The sequence below is a fragment of the Echinops telfairi genome, unplaced genomic scaffold, assembly GCF_000313985.2.
Source record: "Echinops telfairi isolate 266 unplaced genomic scaffold, ASM31398v2 ScPeMD7_7412;HRSCAF=8450, whole genome shotgun sequence".
NCBI lineage: Eukaryota > Metazoa > Chordata > Mammalia > Afrosoricida > Tenrecidae > Echinops > Echinops telfairi.
The window spans coordinates 12,060,839-12,078,577 of NW_022111312.1; the positions used below are offsets into that span (position 1 = coordinate 12,060,839).

The 17,739-nt window shown below is 55.1% G+C and overlaps 1 protein-coding gene across 3 annotated transcripts; it reads left to right on the top strand.

The window, feature by feature from the left end:
- Window positions 1-7: 7 nt before the first annotated feature.
- P2RX4 (purinergic receptor P2X 4) lies at window positions 8-15,475 on the top strand. Of its 3 annotated transcripts, XR_006680724.1 has the most exons (13): window positions 8-151; window positions 4,473-4,620; window positions 8,424-8,495; window positions 8,603-8,675; window positions 9,021-9,120; window positions 10,301-10,381; window positions 10,468-10,609; window positions 10,698-10,834; window positions 13,554-13,647; window positions 13,755-13,820; window positions 14,010-14,105; window positions 14,902-15,069; window positions 15,265-15,475. XR_006680724.1 is itself a non-coding variant. In XM_045296751.1 (12 exons), exons 1-12 carry the CDS (start codon window positions 18-20, stop codon window positions 14,926-14,928), a joined length of 1,170 nt encoding a protein of 389 aa, XP_045152686.1. In that variant the 5' UTR covers window positions 8-17; the 3' UTR covers window positions 14,929-15,475. The 3 variants fall into 3 exon arrangements, 2 of the variants coding, with proteins under 2 accessions (XP_045152686.1, XP_012861860.1); XM_045296751.1 differs by having other exon boundaries at window positions 14,902-15,475; XM_013006406.2 differs by having other exon boundaries at window positions 9,024-9,120; window positions 14,902-15,475.
- The last annotated feature ends 2,264 nt before the right edge of the window (window positions 15,476-17,739 follow it).

Genomic DNA, 17,739 nt, shown 5'->3' on the forward strand with positions numbered 1-17,739 from the left:
GGCTGTGGGCGCTGGCCATGGCGGGCTGCTGCGCCGCGGTGGCGGCTTTTCTGTTCGAGTACGACACGCCGCGCATCGTGCTCATCCGCAGCCGTAAAGTGGGGCTCATGAACCGCGTCGTGCAGCTGCTCATCCTGGCCTACGTCATCGGGTGAGCCCGGTGCCGGGGGCCGGGCAGGCCGGGCGCACCTGCGCCAGGAGCCCGCGGGCGCCCTCCAGGTGTGGCGCCACCTGGGGACACCACCTCCCCGGGCTTGGGTGGCTGCAGCCAGGCCTAAGCCGCGGGATAGCCGAAGTCCCAGGCCCAGAGGGCTGCTTCTATTCTGTTTTAGAGGCAGAGCCTGCTGCCCTTTCATCCTCGCCTTTTTTTTTTTCTGCTTCTGCACCTTCTGAATTACTCTAAGCTTCCCCCTTGGCCGTGGGGTGGGGGGTGGGGGACTTGGCCCTAAAGGTCGCAATCCTGGCTCTCCTCATTCTGAGGATCCGCTGACAGGATACAAGGTTTGGGATTTCCACTCAGTTCCTGTTAGGTCTGCAGCTTCCGGCCGTTCCCGGAGTGTTCAGCCAGCGATAGTGGAGAGGGCAGACTTGCAACCAGTGTGTGGTTTTCAGCGTTCACTTCCTTTTGTTTGTTGGGGTTTTGTAAGTAGGCCTGCCTTAGCCACACCGTTCCCTCTGCTCTGACCCTTAGGTGCCCTTACTCCTTCCCAGCCCATTGCCTGCAAGTCTATTCTGACACCTGGTGACCCAGTGCGTTACAACTCGATAGTTTTCGATGGCTGGCTTTTCAGAAGTCGATCATCAGGCCTTTCTTCTGAGGCACCTGGTGGTGAACTGGACCCTCCAAACCTTTTGGTTAGCTGCCACGTTCATTAAACATGGGCACCCACGAGGGACTCCTGTGCCACCTGGAGGGCTTACTAAGTGTTGGATTTTGATTGAATGAGCCCATTACGGTTTAATGAAACTAGAGAGAGGAGGTGGCAATTACCTCGCCAAGGAGGCCCGCTTGAAAACAGGCTGCCTGTGGTGCCTACAGCTGCTGAGCCGGCAGATCTTGCCTGCTTAGTTGCTGCTTTGCCGACCTGATGCAACGGGCCTCGCGCTTTGCACATTGGAACCACTGGGGAATCATTAAAAAGTACCGAGTGTCCACTTTAATTGGTACCAAGGATGACCAACGCCCCAGCTGACTGTGATGTGCCGTAAAGTTTGGGAACCTCTGACCCAGTGTTTCCTAAACTTCCCTGATCGTGACAGACTCAGCCTGAGGGGCTGTGTGACAATAACCTCTGTCCCAGCATCTTTGGTCTTTGGAGATCCTGTTTCTTACACACCATAGGGGGGCAGCTGTGGGAAACACTAGGCTTCCAATCTCACAGGCAGAAAGGTATTCAAGACCATGGCTTCCCAGGCCTGGGTGCTACATCAGAACCGCGCCAAGCTTGCCTTATGTTTCAAGAGCAAGGCAGCACCACCACCACCACCAATTCTCCCCCTGCCCCACACCTCCCAGTGATTCAGATGCATCCTTAAATTTGAGGACTCCTACCAGTTGTGGAAGGAGCCTCGATGGCACAGTAGGCTATGTTTGGGGCTGCTAACCACAAGGTCATCAGTTCAAAACCACCAGCTACTCCTCAAGGGAACGATGCGGCTTGCTACTCCCCTAAAGGGTTACAGTCTCAGAAACCCAGAGAGGCAGTTCTACCCAGTTCTATAGGGCTGCTTATGAGTCAGAATCTACTCAATGGCAGTGAGTTTGGTTTGGTTACTAGTTGTGGTTGCAACTACTTCCAACCCATGGTGACTCCACGTGCACCAGGGTTGACAGAACCGTGCTCTCTCTAGAGGTTTCAATAGTTGGTTTGGGGGGGAAGTTGAATTGCCAGGCTTTTCTTCTGAGGTACCTCTGGGTGGATGACCAGGGCTCTATCCATGACTGCTAGAAAAATGTCATTACTTAAGTGCCTTGTGTTATCTGTTGGGCAGCGCAGGTCAACTGAGTTCACTGGCTTGATCGTGAGGATTTTGTCAGCAGGAAATATTTTGCTTTCACTAATCTTGCTGGGGTCAAAACTATCGCAGGACCTGGGTAACTCGGGACTTTTCGAAAAGCAGGAGCTTCTACTGGTGAAGCAGTTAGGTGCTGAAGTGCTAACTGCAAGCTCAACAGCCACTCTGAGGGAGAAAGGCAGGGCTTTGGACTCCCATCAAGTCACCGTCTCAGGAACGCACAGGGGGGCAATTCTGCCCTCCCTTGTAGGGTCACAGTGAGTTGGCATCAACTCAAGCGCAGTGAGTTTCGTTTTTTTAAAAAGGCTCAGAACTCCTTGATCTTGATTCACCTAGGTGAACGTGTGTACTCTTCTCCCACAGTTTCCTACAGCACACTTCCCTTCATGAGAGAGGACAAGCCAAGGCTCTGATGTTCAGTTCTCAGTCATGTGATGAGGAAGCAGTTGATGGCTGATGTGAAACTATGTTATCTCTGCTTTAGCAACTCACTGTCTGGGGTGGTAAAGTCATAGTGACCACCTGCCCTAAGCTTGCCCTACAGCCTGGGGCTCCATTCTGACTCACAGCGACCTGACCGACCGAGGCTGTCTAAGGCTATCAGTCTTGATGGGAGCAGACAGCATCACCTTTCCCGCTCAGAACAGCCAGTGGGTTTAAAATGCTGACCTTTCAGCAACCCAATGCCTCACCCACAGCACCACCAGGGCTTCTGACTATGCATTTATACCAAATGCTGGCATTCCGTTCCAAGAAGCCCCGAAGATGACTTGTCAGGGGGAAAGCCCATTTCTAGGATGGGCAATGAATGTAGGGACTACTCACACCAGACAAACCCAAACCAGTAAAAATCTGCAGAGACGCTAGCTCATTGTGACTTCAGAAATAACGGCCATCATCAACTGCTGGCAGATGGTTCCCGACAGTCCTGGTGGGGAGGAGCCCTGACTTGTAGCACTGATCCATTCTGTGGTAAATACTCCTCCCACTGTCTGACTGTAAGCTACCACCCACTGGCCATCAGTTTCCTAGGGCTGCCGTAGCAAACCACCGCAAACTCAAAGCGGGTTAAAACGTCAGAAATTGGTCTCAGTTCTAGAGGTTCGAAGTCCAAATTCTGAGAAGTTGGCTCTAGGAGAAGTTCCTTTCTGCCCTCTTCTGGCTTCTAGGAGTCCCAGGCTTGCTTGGGTGTGTAGCATCACATGATGTTCTCTGTGTCTCCTCTCTATATAACAAACCAGTGGCTTCTAACCCTTAGCGATCCCATAGGACAGAACAGTTCCCTAGAGCGTCAAAGACTTGTCAATCTTTACAGGAACAGACAGCCTCATCTTTCTCCTGTGGAGTGGCTGGTGGGTTTGAACTGCTAACCTTATGTTTAGCAGCCCAATGCATAACATCAAGTTGATTTTAATTCATAGTGACCCTGTAGGGCAGAGTAGAACTCTACCATAAGGCTTCTAAGGCTGTAATCTTTACAGAAGCCTCTCAGAGGAGCTGGGGTGTGTTGGGGGGTTTCGAACTGTCAACTTTTAGATTAGCCTACTGAGTGGTGGAACTGAACTATGAGCCCAGATCATCTGGCTCCAGTCTGGGCTCGGGTACCCTAATTATATCCCAAGCCCTGGTGGTATGGTGGTTACATATTAGGCTGCTGCCCACAAGGTCAGCAGTTCGGAGACGGGGCCTTCTATTGTCAAAGAGTTATAGTCTCAGACACTCACAGAGGGAGTTCTACCCTCCCTTTCTAGAGTCGCCAGGAGTCAGCATCGACTCTGTGGCAGTGAATGAATGTTTTTATATTTTTAATTCTTCAACCTGGTAATTGGGTCCTTATTTTTGAAGTGACAAGCATATATGTGGCCTGAATTCTTGGAGGAAGAGTAAGATGTTGCTGTAAAATGTTGCTTGTAGGGGAGGGTTTGCTTTTCTTGCTACTGTAGCACAGTGGGGAAGAGAACAAGCTACCGAGGCCCGAGTTCAAATCCTGGCTTTGACACGCTCTAGCGTGACCCTGGGCAAGTCACTTCTCTGGCCCTCAGGAAAATTGAGGTGGAAATCATTCCTACCTCATGGAGTAAGGAGCCCGAGTGGTGCAGTGGTTAAGCACGGGGCTGCTAACCCAAGGGTCAGTGGTTCAAACCCATCAGCCACTCTGAAGGACAACAGTCCTAGTGACCTGCTTCCAAGGTTGGAAACCCCATGGGGCAGTTTCCCCGTGGGGAAACCCCTCTCCTCCCTCCTAGAGGATCACTGAGTCCGAAGCGACTCACCGGGAACAGGTTGGGTTTTTTAAAAGTCTGTGTTTATGTCCATTTTGCAGAAGTGGAGTGGCTTTTGCACAGTCACATGGCTGGCCAACATGGCACTGCCAGCCTCTGTCTAACAGAGCTGTCGGCATCAGGTCATGTCCACCACCCCCTCCTGTGACTGCAGAGGCCTCTCTTCTTTTTCAGGTGGGTGTTTGTGTGGGAGAAGGGCTACCAGGAAATGGACTCTGTGGTCAGCTCGGTTACTACCAAGGCCAAGGGCGTGGCTATGACCAACACCTCCAAACTTGGATTCCGGATCTGGGATGTGGCCGATTACGTGATTCCAGCTCAGGTAAGGGCCCCTTTGGGATGTCTGTGGGACGGAAGCTGTTCGGTAACCCCTGTCTCTGGACTGACTTGGTGTCCGGACTCCCGACTGCCTTTGGCCACACGTCTCCCATTTCACCCTTGCCTGGACTCATCGCTTTAGTCCAGGAAAGGGTCTCCCTGGTAATAGCTCTGAAGCGTGTTGGGATTAAAACTGGGACCTTTCCAGATGGACACCCCACCCCCCCGTGTGCCTCCAGCCTGGAGAGATAAAAGCCAAAGGCACTGAGCTCTGGGAAAGACCCTGTGGGAGGCTTGGCTCCTTTGCATGGTTTGCATGTGTTTGGATTTGATGAAAAGAGCCCTGGTAGTGCACACTGGGTCAGGCCTCCGCTGCTAAAGGACAAGTCAGCACTTCAAACCCTTCAGTCCCTTGGCAAAGTCTGGTGATATGCTCCTGTAACGACTGCTTGGAGCGGACCCCCTGAACTACTGCCCTGAGATCCTATTTAAACCCCAAGCCCCAAAGATCCCCTCTTCTAAAAACCAAATGAGAGACACGCTTTACCTACCTAAAAAGATCGGCCTGGTGCCCTGTGCTCTTTGGAGAACTGCCTTTGTGCAGAGCCTCTCAAGACGAGACAGGGCCCTTAGGGGGCAATGAGGCTGCTCCTGAGGGAGGGGCGACTCAGACAAGGAGGGTGAATGGTTGCACAAGTCCAGCAGTGTGCCCCACGTCCCCAGATGGTGTCTGTGCAAACTGTCGGATGTTTTGCTGTATGTAGTCTCAGCGGCAGCAACAAAATAACAATTTAGTGGTGGGGGTGGGGTGGGGGTTAAAGATGACAGCCCTGGCCCCGCCTGGTCTTACAGGGTCATCGGGAGTGGGGATCAGCTCCATAGCAACGGGTGGTCAATGAAGGAGGGGGCCCTGTTGGGTCAGTGCTGGGCTGCCAACAGAAAGGTGGGCAGCTGGAACCCACCGGCCTCTCCGAGGAAGCGAGATGGGGCTGTTGGCTCCTGTAAAGGTGACACCCTTAGAACCCCCAGGGGGCAGCTCTGCTGGGCCACCCAGGCTCACCAGGAGTCACGGTATCCATTCCACAGCCACAGGTGGTTGGTAGTTGTCATTTTGCATTGTTGTAAAGCCAGTGTGAAGAACAGCAGCAGCAGCTAGAGCCCAGAAGCCCAGCTGAGCAGGCAGCCAGCTTTCCCACGCAGGAGTCCCCAGGAACAAAGGGGAAGCGAGCACTAGGGAGAGACGGCCTCCCCACCGTAGGGCTGGGAAGCCTCCAGGTTCCAAGGTCAATATTGATGCTCTTTGGCCATGGTAGCAGTGCCACGCCTCAGTACACACGTGGCGAGCTCCGACTTACCCTCCAGATGGCTGACGGGTGACCAGATGAGGGACTGAGCCTCAGAACTCTGCAGATGAGAGCAAGTCCTTTGGAATCTTCTTTCTTCACCGCCCCACCCCCATCTCCACCCCATTTTTCAAGACAAACATCTGAAGGGAGCCCAGGGGCAGAGAGAGCTGACAGGGCCCAGAGGTCACGTGGACCAGGGGCTATCCGGTTGCCCTGCTGACGTGGCCTTCTCTCACCAGAGACCATTGTTTCTTGTGAAGGCCTGGCCGTGTCCTGGCTGGCCCTGGGAGTCTCTGGGTTATGCCATCAGTTCGGCTGCTAATCCAGTAGTCGGAGGTTTGAGCTCCTCTGAAGGTTCCGCCATAGCAAGGCCTGGAGATCTGTGACTGGAGAAAGACAGCCCTGGGGCACAGTTTTACCCTGATGTGTGCGTGGGGTCATGCCGTGGGTCAAGACCAACTTGATAGCCCGGGGATGTCTACTTGCACTAAGGGAGGGTCCGAGCGGCCCCAGCTCCAGCCGGCCTGGGTGCAGAGCATACCTGTACCCCTGCCTCCTAGCTTGGAGCCAGTCCAGGCGAGCTCCAGAGGCACCCCCCACCCCCACCCGGCCCTGGGATGTCCTCCTGCCTGACAGAACCCCTGAACATTCCAGAGATAGGAAACAGGGGAGACTGCACTCACCTCCCTGGGAGACCTGACCCAGGGGAGCCAGAGCAGCAACCTCTGGAAGCACCCGGGGACGGCATGCACTAGTGAACACCTGGGAACTGGGGCCTCGGGGCCATTTCCAGTGTGGTTTGTCCTAGGCCTTTCTGCGAAAGAAGCCAGTCATCCCTGGGGCTCTTGCCATCTTGTCAGACCTGGCGGTGCAGGCTGACGACCGTGGCTCTCGTTACAGCTGTGAGGAAGCTTTGGAGGCTTGCCTTTAAAATGAGGGTCCCGCTTTTATTAGCAGGGGCCTTGGTGGCGTAGCGGGTTATGCACTGGACTGCTAATGACAAGGTAAGCAGTTTGAACCCGTCAGCCGCCTCTCGGGAGAAAGATGAGACTTTCTGCTCCTGGAAAGAGGTACAGCCTCAGAAACATTCAGAGGGAGTTCTACCTGTCCTGAAGAGAACAGGTTCTACCTGTCCCTGCCCTGGGAGCCCAAATGGGTCCTTGAACAATCACACTGGGAGGTCATTTTTACCTGCACTTCTTCAGTCTCAGCCTGATCGAACCAAACAACAAACTCACTTTCCACTCCCATAAACAGTTACAGTATCGGAAACTATGAGTCGCATTGACTCTATGGCAGAGCGTGACCTCTTTATGGGAGTAGAAAACCCTGTCTCCCAAGGAGCGGCTGGTGGTTTCAAACTGCTGATCGTGAGAGTAGCAGCTCACCGGCTGCAGGGTGCCAGCAGTAGCTCCAGACCCGCTGGGGCTGGGAGAAAACCTAGCCTTCCCAGATGGTGACGCTCTCTGGCCTGGCTGAGTCTTTTGTAATGCCTGTTATCAAAGAAAGTCAGCCAAACCGGAGGCCACTGAAGCCTTGTGTGTTTCTGCCTCTGAGGCAATCCGTTGGCGACGGTTTCAGCTCTTCTCTCTGGAAGTCAAGGCTTTCTGGAAGGATCAGGTCAGGTTACAGACTCACTTTTGTTTTTTTTAATTGAGGTGAAATTCACATGACATGACATGAACTACCTTAAATGAAACAGTTCAGTGGCATTTAGGACGTCCAGGGCCCTGTGCAGCCCAGACCTCTGCCTCGTTCCAAAGCCCGATCATCCCTCCAGAAGGAAGCCTCTTACCGCTTCACGGCCACTCCCCTCTCTCCCTTTCCCCCAACCTGAAACCCACCGCCATCAAGTCAATTCCAGCCCATTTTGACTTTCTCTAGGACAGAGTAGAACCATTCCCTGAGGGTCCTGAGGCGGTCAATCTTTCCAGAATCAGGCTGCCTCGCTGTCCTCCTGCAGAACAGCTGGTGGGTTCAAACCACTAACTTTTGGGTTAGCAGCCCAATGCTTCACCCACCCACTGTGCCCGCAACTCAAAGCAGCCATCACTCTGCCTACTGTGCCTGTGGACGGGCCCACCCTGGACATCCCATGGGAGTGCAGTTACACATGCCACAGTGGCTGGCTGCCTTCACTCCGCGGGATGCCTTCAGGGCCCATCCCACGTGGGCGCACCTGGCAGAACGCCCTTCCTTCTGAGACTGAATACTACTAGCCCAGGGCATGGAGAGAACATCTTCGTTTAGCCGGTCAGCCGTTGAGGGACCCCTTGGAGGTTCTGTCTTAGGGCTGTTGAGTCGCGCCGCTGCTCCGGGCATGTGTGTAGACGTAGCCGTGGAAAGTTGTTGATTCTGAGGGAAGTTTCATTGCCTGTGGTGTTTTCTGTGCGGCCTGTGGCAACACAAAACATCCTGGTGTGTAAGCATCTGACCCCCACCCTCTCGCCCCATTCCACAGGAGGAGAACTCACTCTTTATCATGACCAACATGATCGTCACTGTGAACCAGAGCCAGGGCGTCTGTCCTGAGGTGGGTGGTTCTTCAGGGTCAAGCCTCAGCCCCTCCGTTTCTGTGCCCGTCCAGCCACAGGTGGGGCCAGGCGCCTGGCACTTGCTTGCATGGTTCCTCTTTGTCAGATTCCAGATAAGACCACTGTGTGTCAGTCTGACGCCAACTGCACTGCAGGCTCCGCGGGCACTCACAGCAACGGTAGGGGCTTGGGCCTCACAGGAGCTCAGCCTGGGGGCCCTGGCGAGATCGTGGGGAGAAACTCTTTAGGGCCTTTGGGGTGCTGAGGGAGCCTAGTGTCCAGATTGGGGCCCAGGGTCCTCTGTGCCCACCTGTTATGAGAGCCTTGTTCTCTCTGTCCAGTAGCTCCACTTCTCCTGAGCCCTGACCTTGGCAGTGATGTGCCCAGAACTCCCAGTCCAAGCCTGGGCACTGTCTCCATCCCACAGGGGGCATGCCACACCCAGAGAACCATCGCAGGGGTGGGGCTCATCCCCAGAAAGTCCGAGCACAGGACAGATCATGGGTCTGTGTCCCCTGCCCCAGTAGGCGTTTCGACAGGAAGATGTGTGCCGTTCAACGGGACTGTAAAGACATGTGAGGTTGCAGCCTGGTGCCCCGTGGAGGACGACACCGATGTGCCCAAGTGAGTGTGGTGGGGACAGGCCCTGCCCCGCAGCAGTGGGAGTTGAGCCTGGGCCCTGGGGTCAGGGTAGAGAAGGGCTCCTGTGGAGTGGGGTTCTCAGTCAGCAGCCAGGCAGCCTGGGCTTGTGGTGCAGGATGAGGCTGTGGGTCCCTGACTCTGTCAACCACAAAGAACTGACGACTTCTTCGTGGGGGCGGGAGGGAGTCCCCAGGTCATAAACACACACACACACACATACACTCATACTTATGAACATACAGAAATGCATATGCATACACATACTCACATGCATAAGAACACACACATGCACACACAAATGTGAAGACACCTGTGAGCACGTGCACCCATACACATAATACATGCATATATGCCTAGAGAAATGTGTATATATGCTCCCCCGACACCCCCCACACACACACACACACAAGTGCATACACACACATGACCGGGGCAGTTTATTGGCTTGGCTAACCCAGAAAGGCCTCAGAAGAACACCAGGGTGCCCACCCCCCATTGACTGTTCCCTTCCTTGAACTTTTGAAGTCCCCTCCCGTATCTGCCTCCTATTGCCTTGGAGTGGATTCTGACTCACGGCGACTTTAGAGGAGCTGCTCCAATGGCTGGCAAAGTGGCAGATCTTCATGGGAACAGACAGCCTCATCTTTCTCCTGCATAACAACTGCTGGGATGAACCACCAACCTTGCGATGAGCAGTTCAGCACTTAGTCCGTGCCCTGCAGGGCTCCTCTCACACAGCTCTGTACATACACGATGCGTGCACACATCACACGTGGTCCTCCTGACACAGAGACTGCTCATCCAGCAGCTTGCTCACAGAAGGGTCCAGGATCTGAAAGCTCCACAGGATTTGAGGGCCTCCGTCTCTTGGGAGGAAGATAAGGCCATCCACTTCCATAAGGATTTTCAGCTTCGGAAACTTTCGGGGGCCATTCTCTGCCCTCTGAGCAGGGCACTCGAAGTTGGAATCCAGCCGGGAACAATGGTGTGTGTACATACCCTTACCTCTGTATGCAGGCACACACACAAACACAGGAGGGGTCTTCAAAATGTCTATGGGCAAGCGCCAACCTCTTTCCATGCCGTAGCCGTGGCCTTGTGAAGCCTCTCGCAGACTCGTCCTGTATGCCTTTATTAAAAATAGCTTGTCGCTTTTTTCCAGCCCTGCCTTCTTAAAGGCTGCAGAGAACTTCACCCTTCTGGTCAAGAACAACATCTGGTACCCCAAATTTAACTTCAGCAAGTAAGTGGTGGCTGGTATGCAGGGCCCTGGGGGTCCCTCCCCTCGGAGATGTTTCTCACTCTCCCTCTGTTTCCTCCCGGCTTTAGGCGGAACATCCTTCCCAGCATCAACACCTCCTACCTGAAGTCATGCATTTACCATGCAGAAACAGATCCCTTCTGCCCCATCTTCCGCCTGGGCAGAATTGTGACGAGCGCGGGACACAGCTTCCAGGATATGGCGGTGGAGGTCAGGGTGGGCCTTGAAGGTCGGCAGCCCGGGCTTCTGGCCCGGCTGTGCCCTGAGAATGTGCCCTGTGTCTGCCCCACGCCCGCAGGGTGGCATCATGGGCATCCAGATCAGATGGGACTGCAACCTGGACTGGGCCGCCACCCTCTGCCTGCCCAGGTACTCCTTCCGCCGCCTGGACAACCGCGACGCCGACCACAACGTGTCCCCCGGCTACAACTTCAGGTGGGAGCTCGCTATGCCGGTTGTAACTGGGTTTCTGCCCATGCTGGCACCCAGCCCATCGCCTGGGCCAGCTCCTAGCAGCACCATCAAGGGCAGGGCACCCCAAATGGGGAAGGATGTCTGACTGGGGCCGGCACCTGTCACATCCTCCCCTCTGCTCTCCTGAGGAAGCAGGTCAAGGTCATTGGCAGAGCCAGACAGAGTGCTGAAGGACCTCAAAAAGTTGGTGGGAAAATGGAATGAAAGGATCATGGAAATTTCCCACAAGTTTTTTGAAGCACCCTCTAGACCAGTGGTTCTCAATCTTCCTAATGCCTCACTCCTTTAATACAGGTCCTCATGTTGTGGTGACCCTCCCAACCATAAAATTATTTTCGCTGCTACTTCATCACTGTAATTTTGCTACTGTTATTAATCGGGCAACCCTTGTGAAAGGGTCATTTGACCTACCCCTACCCCCAAAGGGGTCTCGACCCACAGGTTAAGAACCACTGCTCTAGACATAAAAGTTTGCCACTGTTAGCCATTTTTTAAAGCCCAGTCACCATGTTGCACACCCACCACTGTCCTTGGGACACACTTCTCGGGAGACACGCGGCTCGAGCCCAAGGCCTGGGTATGTGAGCCCACCCGCAGGCCCCTTGGGAGAGAGGCCTGGAGATCTGCTTCGGAAAGGTCACAGCCTTGAAACCCGACGGAGCCGTCCACGCTGTGCACGTGGGGTCCCCCAGAGTCAGGAGGGACCCCACGGTAACAACGGTCCCCTTCTCCAGCCCTTGCCAACCGCAAAGATCTTCCTGTGGATTTGCCTTTTTCCCAATATTGCATGCTAAGTGGAACCGTGCCATTATCTGACCTTCTGTGTGGGGCCGACTTCTCTCGACATGGTGTTTTCCGGGCCGACCCCCGTGGGTGGGTAACCCGTGTGAGCCTTGCCTTCAAGCCTTGGGTAACTACCTGGGCGTGGAACTGCTGAGTCGTACAGTGGTTCTGTTAAGCCTTTTCACCAGCCGCCAGCTGGCTTTGTCTTTCTTGGGCCAGCCTGACTTGTGGCCCTCCAGTCCAAAGGTCCCAGGGGCCTGACCCAGGAATTGGCGCTCTATGGGTTTTAGCCTTAGAAAAAAAGGCCTTCTCTGGGATTTATAATCTGATAAGGGTGCCGGGGGCCAGGTCCAATTTGTCGCTCCCCTGAGGCTGTAACAGAATCTGCAGCAAGTTCGTTCTTCCTTGTATTTTCACGTTTGTATTCCCACTGGTGAAACAGCCTCTCCTCCCCCCTGCAGGTCAGCGGGGCTTTTGTGCTGCACTTGTCTCCCTCTAGTGGCGACGCATGGAGTCGACGTGAGGATGCTAAGGAAATGTCTAATGTAGGAGGGAGTAGTCTGCTGGTTGGGGAGTCAGGCTCAGGTTGACGCATCTTGACTGTCACCCAGAAACCATTGTGGGGAACTTCAAGCTAGAGTTGGACAGAGCAGTAGGACCTTTGAGCAGGGACACTCCCCCTCAACCTCTGACAGTGATTTGGAGACTGAGGCCTTATGGGTCACGGCGTAGGGTGGCTGTGTGCATGATGGCTTCCTGTTTCGGTGGCCCTCTCCTCCCTGTGTGTGTGTGTGTGTGTATGCATAACTTTATCGCATGGCAGTTAAAGCGTTGAGCGACAAACTGCAAGGTCGGCATTGGGAAGCTAGCAGTTGCTCCTCAGGAAAAAGCTGAGGCCCCGGCTTCGGTAGAGACTTGCACCAGGAGTTGGGAGTTGGAGGCGGTGGTTCTGGCCCACAGGGCCGCTGTGAGGCAGCACTGACTGACAGCAGTGAGCTGGAGTTACAGAGGTGGAACCACACAGCATGCACTTCCCCCACCGAAATCACTCAGTGGTGGTTCAGCCTGCCACCACCTTCTCATTCTACTGCAGTGATAACCTTCCCAGCCTCCGCCCCTCTCAGACCTAAGCAACCAATCTCCTTTCGGTCCATAGATGGGCCTCTTCTGGACAGTTCATAGGAGCCCTGGTGGCACAGTGGGTTAAAGTGCTGAGCTGCTAACCAGAAGGTTGGCAGTTCAAACCCACCAGCTTTTGTTCTCAGGAGAAAGGAGGCTGTCTGCTCCCTTGAGATTTAGGAAACCCTGGGATGTACTTCTACTCCGTCTTATAGGGTTGCTGTTAAGTTGGAATCAACTGGACCGAAATGGTTTGGGTTTGGGACGTTGCCCGAGAGCATTCACAGACCACACTTGTCCCTGGGGACCCCCTTCTTTCACCCGGCGTCACCTCTGAGGCTCGTCCTGATGTGGCGCCCCTTAGAACTTAGTCCTGGGTCCTGCTGGGAAATAGCCCGGTGTCTGGGTAGACCTCATTTTGCGTATCCATTCCTCTCTTGATGGATCCTGTCCTGAGACTGAGTTTTGTAGTTGTCCCCAGTCCCTGCTGATGTGGTCTTGGCGGCTTGCTGGCTGGCCCTTTTCGCCACTAGCAGCCAGGGTCTCTGAGAAGGACAGGTGGCTGGGTCACCTCAGGAAGGACACTCCGATCAGAAAGTGCTGGTGGAAACCGTTGAAGCTGTCTTATGCCCTCTGCCATCCACATTAACAGGGCAGGTCCAAGGGTGCCTGTAACTTTAGCCAGGTGTTATAGCAGCAGTGGCAGCAGCGGTGGGGGTGCTGGAGGCCCTGGTCCCCCTGCCCACAAGGTGTATCTCTAGCCCCATCCCCTCCCCAGGTTTGCCAAGTACTACAATGACCCGACTGGCGGGGAGCACCGCACCCTCATCAAGGCCTATGGCATCCGCTTCGACATCATCGTGTTCGGGAAGGTAGACTTGCCCAAACCTCTCTCTGTTGGCGCCTGGAGCCAGGGGCACAGACCCTCGCCCTTGCCACTACCGCCACCCAACACCTTTCCTCTCTCCTGTCCCTGCAGGCTGGGAAGTTTGACATCATCCCCACCATGATTAACGTGGGCTCGGGCTTGGCCCTGTTAGGGGTGGTGAGTAATTGACACCTTGACGGTCCGCCTCCTCAGCAGTGAGGCTGCCCCCGTTCTAGACTTGTTTCCTGGGACCCTCCTCACCCCCTCCGCCTTCCCCTTCCCAAGACCATGCCCACCTGCACCGCATGCCTGGCCCTCTCCCCTAAAGCTCTCTGGCTCCTTCTCTCTCACTCTGGGCCACCCCAGGCGACAGTGCTGTGTGACGTCATTGTCCTCTACTGCATGAAGAAGAAATACTACTACCGGGAGAAGAAATACAAATACGTGGAAGATTATGAGCAGGTAGGCCACCTCCTGGCCTCCCCAGCAGACCTCTCCTGCACTGTGAGGAGACCTGACCCTGAGCCCAGCATCTGGCCGGGGTGAGGCTCTTCTACAAATGTGGCCGCCATTTTGTGTGCCGCTGTCCCTGTCCCTACACGCCCCAAGCCACCTGCTCTCAGCACAAGGATTTCCCTCCTACCCTTCAGTGGGCTCGCTGTTTCTAATCTAGTCCTGTGTTCAATTAATCATCTCAGGCTCACGTGGGTCATGGGTACTAGGACAGCACCGGTGTCTGCAGACATCTGGCATGCCAAGAGGAGCCCTCGGCTGCTGTGCCACTCAGTGCGTGCCTCTCAGCGGCAGCTGTGGGGCCTCAGTCCTGGAAGCCACAAGTCTGAGATGGCAGTGTCATCGGCAGGCCAGGCTCTCCCTGAAGGTTCTAGGGGGGAATCCTTCTTGCCTCCCCTCTTTCTGGTGGTCCCAGGGTTCCATGGCTTGTGGGTGCATCCCCACTTGGCCAGCATCCCTCTGTGTCTCACCTCTGTCACAGAATGCCCCTTGGATCGGGTGCGACTTCCTGTTGACTTTACTGATACCAGCTGTGGAGCCCTCGTTCCAAACAAGGTCACCCTCACAGGTCCTGGGGCTTCAGACTCCAGCATCACCCTTTTGGCAACACGACTCACTCCCTCATGGGCACCGAGCATTGGGACCCCACACCAGGCCCACCTGTCGTGAGGACGTGGGCATCTGTGAGGACACTGAGGCGTTCTGGCTTAGGGGTGTGCTCCTATGTGCTCTCCTTTCTCTGCAGGGCCTCAGCGATGACACACACCAGTGATGCCCCCCCACACACCTGGGCTCTCTGTGGCCCCCACCAGACACCAAGACAAGGAAGAGGAGGCTCCACATTCCCCCCCGAGAGCGCACAGGACTCTGCCTCCACCCTGGACGGACCGCAGGCTTCCCAGCATTCCTGAGTGTGAGGGGTGGGATCCAGAGAGAGGGCCACAGGTCTAGTTTGGGGCCAGGTTGCCCCTGTTGTCCTGTGGCCGGGGATGGGGTCGCTGGGGCGAGCTCTGCGCCTTGGTGGTGTGCTCCTGTGCTCACGGGCTGGAGCCTGCCCCTGGCCTCCTGTGCTGGCTCACCTCTGATGCTCCTATCTCCGGCCCCCCAGAGACAGCTCCAGAGCTCCGCGGCACAGCAGCTCTGCACAGGCGATTTCTAAAGGAGCGAAGGGCCCTGCCTGGTGGCCGCGGGGTCTGAGCCAGCTGGTCTGAGGTCCGGCGCAGGCACTGGACTTGGCCGCACAGTCAGGAGCTGAATTCAGGATTTCTCTCCCGAGAATCGGTGTGGATCTGAGAACATTAAAACAAGCCATTTCATGAGCCCCATCTGTTTCCTTTGTGTGTGCTGGAACATTTCTTCCTACTCTTTAACCCATCCGTCCTGACTCACCGCGTGCAGGAAAGGTGCCAGAAACCATCCACGTCGGGAGTTCTTCCCCCGCCTTACTCTCGAAGGCCCAAGTTTGATCCATATTAGATGGTATTCCTAGAGAATTCACATTTTGTTTTTCTATAGTGCCGGGGTTCCCAACCTATGGGCCGCGACCCCTTTGGGGGTCCAGTGATCCTTTCACAGGACTCACCCAATTCATCACAGTAGCAAAGTGACAGTGATGAAGTAGGAACGAAAATAATTTTATGGTTGGGGGGTCACCACCACATAAGGGACTGTATTCAAGGGTCACGGCATTAGGAAGGTTGAGAACCACTGCTCTCGTGAGTATTTAGGGACCCCAGGTAGCATAGTAGGTTAATTATTAGGCTGTTAACCACAAGGTCAGCAGTTCAAACCCACCAGCAACTCCTTGGGAGAAGGAAGAGGATGCCCTCTCCCATAAAGATTCATTGGAAAGTTCTACCACCTATAGGGTTGCTATTGGTCAAAATTCATTCAATGGCAGTGGGTTTGGTTTGGGTTCTAGTGGCACCCCTCCCAGCCCCCCACCCCACCCACCCCCCGTTGACATTTTTTAATAAAACTGCAGCAGACATCAGGCAAACCATGGGCAGCAGGGACCCCACGGCTCAGCGTTGTCCGGGTCTGGCACATTTTCCACCTCTGACAAGGTGCACACCGAGCACGTTCCCATCACTTTTTTCTGTGGGAAACCTTAGCGTGTTCCTTCTCTGACAGCTTCTGCAGGTTTTACTGCACTGCAGGCGGCAGGACTTGGGGTAACATGTTGGCAGGTGCTGTTGGAGTCAGGTCCAGTGCACGGCGACCCTGTCAACAACAGAACAAAGCAGGGCCCGGGACCGCGCCAGCCTCCCAACTGTCCTGATGGTGGAGTCCGCTGTTGCAGCCACTGTGCCGATCCACCTTGGTGGTCTTCCTCATCTTCCCTCCTTCCCACTCTACCCAGAAGGATGTCCTCCAGGATCTGGTCTCTGATGACTTAGCCAGAGGGGCTTGTCTCCTCCCTCCCACTTACTTCTGCAAGCCCTGGAAGTCCTGCAGCTGCAGCAGCAGCAGCCACCACCCCTCCCCTGCCACGGGGCCTCCGTGGCTGCGATGTTCACGACAGCTATTTCTAGCTCCGCTTCACACCCACTTTATTCTGCGTCTGAAGGAGGCCGGCTGCCTGCCCCTCCACTGCCCGGCCAGGCCCTGAATACAAGCCCAGGTACAGAGAGCAGCACAGGTTTGAAGCCCTGCCCTTCTGCTGGGAGCCTGTCTCATTGGCTAAGGAGAAAGAGTCCATCAGACACCTCGGACACAGTTCCAGGCCTTACCCCCATTTGGGTTTTTATTATTATTTTTGGTCTTACCCCCACTTTGGAAGCTGCCGCTTGGACACTTGGGGTGGAAATGGAGCTGGGAGCCCTGGCCGTGGTTCCAGGCTACAGAGCTGCACTGGTAGACTTGTCTTCTGGCACAGGGATGACCTCTTTCAGAGGTGTGCCTTGGAAGAAAGGCCTGGTGACCTACTCCTGAAAAACCAGCCACTCGACACCCTGGGGGGCGCATTCTGCTCTGACACACCCCAGCAGTACACTACCTTCAACCTGGAGTCCGTGGATGAGCTTCCGAGGGGTCTCTAACCCCTCAAACTCTGCGAAATGAGACACTCTACACAGGTCTGAGTTTCCCTCACGCCCTCCAGGGAGACCTCTGGACTGGGACAGGCCAGTGGTTTGCTCTGGCCAGTCCCATTCCCCCCACCCCAGGCCTTCGGCAGCAGAGCTCATGGCTGGGTGACACAACGTGCTGCTACTTCCACAGGCACAAAGATGCCCTCAGACAGCATTTCAGTCTGCAGCCCCTGAAAATCAGCTACAGCCAGGCCCTCCTCGGGGAGGTTGGTGAAGGGGCAGGGGGCTGTGGGGGAGGCTTGTCTAACAAATTCAGTGCTCATTCTTGCTTATTAGCAAGTTGGGCGCCCCCGGACAACTGACCTGTTTCCTCGGCCTCACTGACAAAAACTGCTCTGCCAACCTCATGGGGTACACTTGTCGTCCAGTGTCCCAGTGTTATTTAAGATTGCCCCAAGGGGCTACTAACCCGTTTGGCTTCCACCAGAACCTAGTAATTGCCTCTCTCCTCAATAAATGTTGCCATGTAGGCAGCTCACCTGGGAAGCTTG

Bases quoted from the DNA above. Each gene is read 5' to 3' on its own strand.
- P2RX4 (XM_045296751.1), top strand. From the start codon at position 18: ATGGCGGGCTGCTGCGCCGCGGTGGCGGCTTTTCTGTTCGAGTACGAC. The intron at 152-4,472 runs GTGAGCCCGGTG...CTTCTTTTTCAG, and splicing joins ATCCTGGCCTACGTCATCGG to GTGGGTGTTTGTGTGGGAGA. The intron at 9,121-10,300 runs GTGAGTGTGGTG...GCTTTTTTCCAG, and splicing joins GACGACACCGATGTGCCCAA to CCCTGCCTTCTTAAAGGCTG.